The sequence below is a fragment of the Scyliorhinus torazame genome, chromosome 10, assembly GCF_047496885.1.
Source record: "Scyliorhinus torazame isolate Kashiwa2021f chromosome 10, sScyTor2.1, whole genome shotgun sequence".
Lineage (NCBI taxonomy): Eukaryota > Metazoa > Chordata > Chondrichthyes > Carcharhiniformes > Scyliorhinidae > Scyliorhinus > Scyliorhinus torazame.
Genome location: NC_092716.1, coordinates 23,570,320 through 23,576,786, shown reverse-complemented (window position 1 = coordinate 23,576,786; position 6,467 = coordinate 23,570,320). Strand labels below are relative to the sequence as shown.

Genomic DNA, 6,467 nt, shown 5'->3' with positions numbered 1-6,467 from the left:
GTCTTTGGACTGTGGGAGGAAACCGGAGCACCCGGAGATATGGGGAGAACGTGCAAACTTCACACAGACTGCGCCACCCAAGGCCGGAATTGAACCCGTGTCCCTGGCACTGTGAGGCAGCAGTGCTAACCACTGTACCACCATGCCGCCAGAGGATTCCAGCATGTAAGCGGGAGTTTAGGAGGGAATTCCAGAGTTAAGGGCCTGGGCAGCTGAAGGCATGACCGCCAATGATGGGACGAAGGAAGTGATGGATGGGCAAGAGGCCAGAGTGCAAAGACTAAAACTTACTTTAAATGAGGTGCAACACTGCAGGTCCAATATTCATTTTTATTTTATTCACTTTAAAATTCAACGGGCTTAATAAGTAAAAGTAAACACAGTAAACAATTGCTGCCACATGCTACACTGAAAACAATTTATAAAGTTTCATATCCATTTAACAATACTGTCGATGCCTGTAGGTAAAAGTAGCAATATTGTCAATATTGAATAATTTATAGCCTTAAATGGCAGTGCCCAAAGTTACTGCAGCAAGTATCTGTTCTGAATAAAGGTTAGGAGCTAACCAAATTCAACGCAGCACTATTTAAAACCTGCAGTCTTTGTTAGTTAGGCACTTAGTTTGAGTAAAGGCACAACTTGCTGACTGGAGCTAATTATTGAAAGTGATAAATAGAGAAAGAGAAACAATGATACATAAATGATATGCCTTTCTCCTGTTTCATATTGCACTGTCGGTACATATGGCTGTATATATTCTTGCTGATTTACAATGAATAAACTGATGTTGAAACATCCAGCAGTCGTGCCCCGTCCCAGCTCTTATCTGTTCACCCAGCTGCGGGTGGTACTGCCATAGGCATTGTAAGGTAGAGGGTAGACCGTTGCCGAGTGGTTCGTCCAGTGACGCTCTCCGTATCTCAGCTGCTGTTGTTTCTGTTGTTCGTCGTACTGAGACAGCAGCTTTGCAATCTCCTGCTTGTCGTTAAATTGATTTTCGCCGTACTCTGTCTGAAGCCAACTCCGATACTGAAACAAAACAGGCACAAGTTAAAAATGGTGCTTCTCTTCCCTGAAGGCACTAAAGCAGGTTTCTGAGAAGTAACAAATGTTCTCCAAAGTGCGGGTTAGCCAGCGTTTGCCACCCACAACCAATAATTATGGACTGGGGCCACCCCTCAGCTGTGACTCAATCGGTACCAGTCTCTCCTGCATCAGAAAATTGGTGCAGATAAAATCTAGGCTGACATTCCAGTGCAGTACTGAGGGACTGCTGCACTACCAGAGATGCTGGGTGGGAAACTCTCCGTTTGGGAGACTAAGGGCAAGATCTTCCCCGCAGTGTTGCGCCCGAAAAGCGGAGTTGGTGGATGCCAGGAGATCCCTCTTGCGGGATCTACCCGGATCGCCACGTCTCGCAAGATCTAACACGATCTCGCGAGACGTCACAATGTGAATCCCGCCCATTGGCGGCGGGGTCACTTTCAGGCATATTAGCAGTCTCACTCTAATATGCATTCCCGCGATCTAACCACTTCGCCTTGGAGATCCTGGGTGAACATCGTTCAGAGCTGGTCTCCACAAATGGGGACCAGATGGAAAGGCATTCATGGGAGTCTTCAAGGAGTTTGGAGGCCCCCAGATGTTTGCACTCTGGGCAGGGTGGCACCTTGGCACTGCTGGTCCCACCTGGGCACCCTGGCACTGCAATTCAGGACATGCTGAAGGGCCAGCACTCTGCCCACGTGAATCTAGAGCAATTCTCATTGCCACCGATGTCGGATTCACTGGGGCCAGAATCGGTGTTGGAGAGCTTGACAAGCTGGAGCTGCTGATAAGTACTCCCTGCCCACACTCTCTCAATCCTGCCAAGAAGATGGCACAAGGGACACCTGCTCCGAGATTCGCAGAGTCAGAGCTTGATCACTGCTGGATGCAGTGGAGGAGAGGAGGGACACCCCTGGATGAGCAGGAGGCTCCAGCCTACGATCGTCAACCGGGACTGGGCGGAGGTGGCCAAGACAATGACTGCTGCCAGCCTCACCAGGCGGACTGGCATGCAGTGCAGAACAAAGATGAACAAAGAAAAATGAGTCACTACCTTTGTTCCCCTGACATCACTCCTCCCATCACACCCCTACTCCCATAGAGGCCAATCAAAACTCACCAGCCTGCATCTCCCTCGCATCCCACCCTGCACCAAACCCCAACACCTGCATTGTTCTCTTTGGCCAGGTGCCTGGCACACAAATGCCACCAGCTAACAGACCTCTCCCCCCTCCTGTAACTCACCTTTCATGCGTCTCACCATGTCTTTTATGTGTCCCCTAGGAAAAGGCAGCCCATAACAGGTGGCCCAGAAGTGGGAGAAGACTGGAGTGGCTGTCCTGGACTTCAGGGCTTTCAACGCCACAGAGCAGATGCTGATGGAGTTAGCCAGGGAGGTGCAGGAGGCCGGCATGTGAAAACCAAGTGAGCTCCCAATGCAGAGTTATGCCCCAAAAGCAAGTAGGTCGCCCCTCTCCCCCAAAACACTCCTTCCCAAGATCTCATCCTGTGTCGCCTTTTGTCTTGAAAGACCACCATCTGACCAGGCCAGCTCGTCTTGGGTACATCGCCCCGCACCACATCCCCAGCATACTCCGGAGGTCCAATCCCGGCAAGGCACCGACTTCTCATCACCGCTGTCACCTGCACCCTCCACCTCGGCTCCTGGTGGGGCTCCTGGGTCACCTTCTGCTGCTCACATCAAGCATACTGCAGCACACAGTCCCCGTTTGTAAATACCTGTAGTAAATCGTGCCCCCTGTCTTCCAACTGAGAGGGAAGGAGCATCGCAGAGGCCCAGGGCATAGTTGGTCAAACGCGCTAATTACATTTAAATGCACGCAGATACCGGTTTTGCAGGGTTTCCCCCTGTCAGCGCGGGGCGCAATCCTCGTTATCTCCACCAGGGAGGCACTGGAGCATTATTCCCGAATAGGCGGCGGGCACGGAACTCAATTTTGGCCGGATGCACGATTCTCCGTTCGACCGTGATTCGCGTTTGCGGCGTTGCGAGGTGGATAATTTCGCCTGCTGTCTTTAGGGTGAAATGTTGAACCAGAGCACGTCTGCCCTCTCGTACGGACATAAATGTAAGGTGGGATTCTCCACCAGCAGGATTCTCGATTCCGCCGGCAGTGCACCCACCCCCACAGGTTTCCCGACGGCGTGGGGTGGCCACAATGGGAAAATCCATTGGCAGGTGGCAGGAACGGACTATCTCACTCACAGCGAGGGTGCGGCCACCGAGGAACATGCGGCTGGTGGAGTGGAGAATGAAATGAAAAATGAAATGAAATGAAAATCGCTTATTGCCACAAGTAGGCTTCAAATGAAGTTACTGTGAAAAGTCCCTAGTCGCCACATTCCGGCGCCTGTTCGGGGAGGCTGGTACGGGAATTGAACCGTGCTGCTGGCCTGCTTTCAAAGCCAGCAATTTAGCCCTGTGCTGAACCAGCCCACCCATGGTGTTATTTTGAAGAACATCAGGGTGTCCTCCCCAATATCCTAAACTGAAAGAAAGCCTTGCATTTATATAGTGTTTTTCTCAACCACTGGAACATCTCAAATGCTTTACAGCTGATGAAGTGGTTTTGAAGCGTAGTCACTGCTGTGGTGTAGGAAACACAGAAGCCAGATTGTGTGCAACAGACTCTCACAAACAGGAATGATATCAACCAATTGTTTTAGCCAAGGCACAGTGGAGAACTCCGGTGCCCCTCGTTGAAATAATGCCTTGGAATCTTTTCTGGCTGCCTAAGCAGGGGGGCTTTGGTTTAATGATTCCATGAAGAGACAGCGCCTTCAACAGTGAAGCATTCCCTCAGTACTGAACTGAATGAGGAGCTCGGAAGTCCTCAAAGGGCATTTGGTGCTACCTTTAGCGGCCTTACATTGTCCCTGCTAGTGTGACCTTTGGCTGTGGGATCTGGAGACGTGATTTCAAAAAGGAAATGGTAGCCGATGAGGTTGAATGGTTAACCAATGGGACTTAGTCACTGGCAGCAAAGTCCTGGGCCTCGTACACAGTTAACCAACAGGACTTCATCAATGGCATAGAGGACAAGTTCTGTCCCTTCTCAATGGTAATTTAAAGAAGGATAGTAGGAGTTTCTATAGATATTTGAATAATAAGAGTTAACACACAAAGTGAGCATTGGTCCTATAGAAAGAGTGAGGGACTTGATCATGGAAAGTAGGTCGATGGTGGATGAATTGTACAGATATTTAGCATCAGTCTTCACGATAGAGGATTCAAGCTATCCCAGAACTAGCTATAAATCAGGAAATGGAAGAAAGGGAAGAACTCAGAAAAATTACAATCACCAGGGAAGTGACGTTAAGTAAATTGTTAAGGCTGCGGGCTGACACATCCCTGGATCCAGATGGACTTCAACCTAGGGTCTTGAAAGATCTGGCTGGTGAGATAGTTGATGCATTTGTGATTTAGTTCCAATATTTCCTGGACTTAGAGAAGGTTCCATTACATTGGAAAACAAAAAATGTCACTCCTTTATTCAAAAAGGATGGGAGACAGAAAGTAGGAAACTATAGGCCAATTAGCTTAACATCTGTCAGACGGAAAACTTTAGAAGCCATTATTAAAGTTGTTACAGCAGGGCACTCAAAAATTCAAGTCAATCAGGCAGTGGGAACATACTTTTGTCAAAGAAAGTGTAGAAAGCATTCTATCTGGCTGCATCACAGCCTGGTATGGCAACTGCTCGGCCCAGGACCGCAAGAAACTTCAGAGAGTCGTGAACACCACCCAGTCCATCACACAAACCTGCCTCCCATCCATTGACTCCATCTACACCTCCCGCTGCCTGGGGAAAGCGGGCAGCATAAGCAAAGACCCCTCCGACCCAACTTCCTCACTCTTCCAACTTCTTCCATCGGGCAGGAGATACAGAAGCCTGAGAACACGCCCGAACAGACTCAAAAACAGCTTCTTCCCCGCTGTTACCAGACTCCTAAATGACCCTCTTATCGACTGACCTCATTAACACTACACCCCTGTATCCTTCATCCGATGCCGGTGCTTATGTAGTTACGTTGTGTACCTTGTGTTGCCCTATTATGTATTTTCTTTTATTCCCTGTTCTTCCCATGTACTTAATGATCTGTTGAGTTGCTCACAGAAAAATACTTTTCACTGTACCTCGGTACACGTGACAATAAACAAATCCAATCCAATCCAAAGGGAGTTCTTTGAAGGAGTCGCACGTGCCGTGGATAGTGGGGAACCAGTGGATGTACTGTACTTAGATTTCCAGAAGACATTTCAGAAGGTGCTACATCAAAGGTTATTGAGGAAAATAAAAGCTCATGGTGTAGGGGTGAACATATTGGCAAGGATAGAAGATTGGCTAGCTAACAGGAGACAGAGAGTTGACATAAATGGTCTTTTTCTGGTTGGCAAGATGTACTAAGTGGTGTGCTCAGTGGTTCGTGCTGGCGCCTCAACTTTCCATAATTTACACAAATGACTTTGACGAAGGGACTGAAGGTCTGGTTGCAAAAGTTGCTGATGACACAAAGGTAGGTAGGAGAGTAAATTGTGAAGAGGACATGAGGAGACTACAACAGGACACAGATAAGTTCAATGTGGAAATAAGTGAAATTGGCCATTTTGACAGGAAGAATAAAAGAGTTTATTTTCTAAACGGTGAGAGTTTGCAGAGCTCTGAGATTCGGAGGGGTCTGGGAGTCCGAGTGCATGAATCACAAAAGGTTAGTAAACAGGTACAACAAGTAATTAGGAAAGCTAATACAATGTTAGTGGTTATTGCGAGGGGAATTGAATGCAAAAGCAGGGAGGTTATGCTGCAGTCATACAGAGCACTGGTGAGACCACATCTGTTCGGTCTCCTTATGTTAGAAACAGTTCAGAGGAGGTTTACTGGAATAATACCAGGAATGGGCATGTTGTCTTATGGGGAAAGGTTGGGCAGGCTAGGCTTGTATTCTCTGGAGTTCAGAAGAGTAAGAGGCAACTTGATCAAAACCTTTACTAAGACAGAGATGAGGATCTTTTGTCCTCTGACTGTTGAAAATCATTGGAATTCTCTTCCTAATGAGGCAGTGGAAGGAGCGTCTTTGAATGCTCCTCAGGTAGTGTTAGGCAGTTTCTTGACCAACAAGGGGCTGAATGGTTATCGGAGGGGTGGGTAGGCAGGAATGTGGGTTTGAGGGGTTATCTTATTAAATGGCGGAGCAGGCTCGAAGGGACGAGTGCCTATTCCTGTTCATAACTCGAATGCTCATGTAAATGTATCCTGCCCTTCAGAGGCAGGCAAAGAGTATCTTTCACCGTCCTCTCCCCTATATTTCTTGCATATTCCCTGCCTGTTGTCCACCTTTCCCTATGGTTCAGCACCAGGGAAAATTTCTCTTTCATCAGGTTTGTGCGGAGTCTA

The 6,467-nt window shown here is 48.2% G+C and overlaps 1 protein-coding gene across 1 annotated transcript in view; it reads right to left on the bottom strand.

Annotated features, from left to right (window-relative positions):
* Positions 1–310: 310 nt before the first annotated feature.
* The window catches only part of dusp22a (dual specificity phosphatase 22a), a 210,691-nt gene continuing 204,534 nt past the window's right edge, over positions 311–6,467 (bottom strand). Inside the window, exon 7 of the mRNA XM_072517875.1 lies at positions 311–1,032. Coding sequence (XP_072373976.1) covers positions 826–1,032 — 207 coding nt within the window. The 3' untranslated portion in view covers positions 311–825. The remainder of the gene's footprint in view (positions 1,033–6,467) is intronic.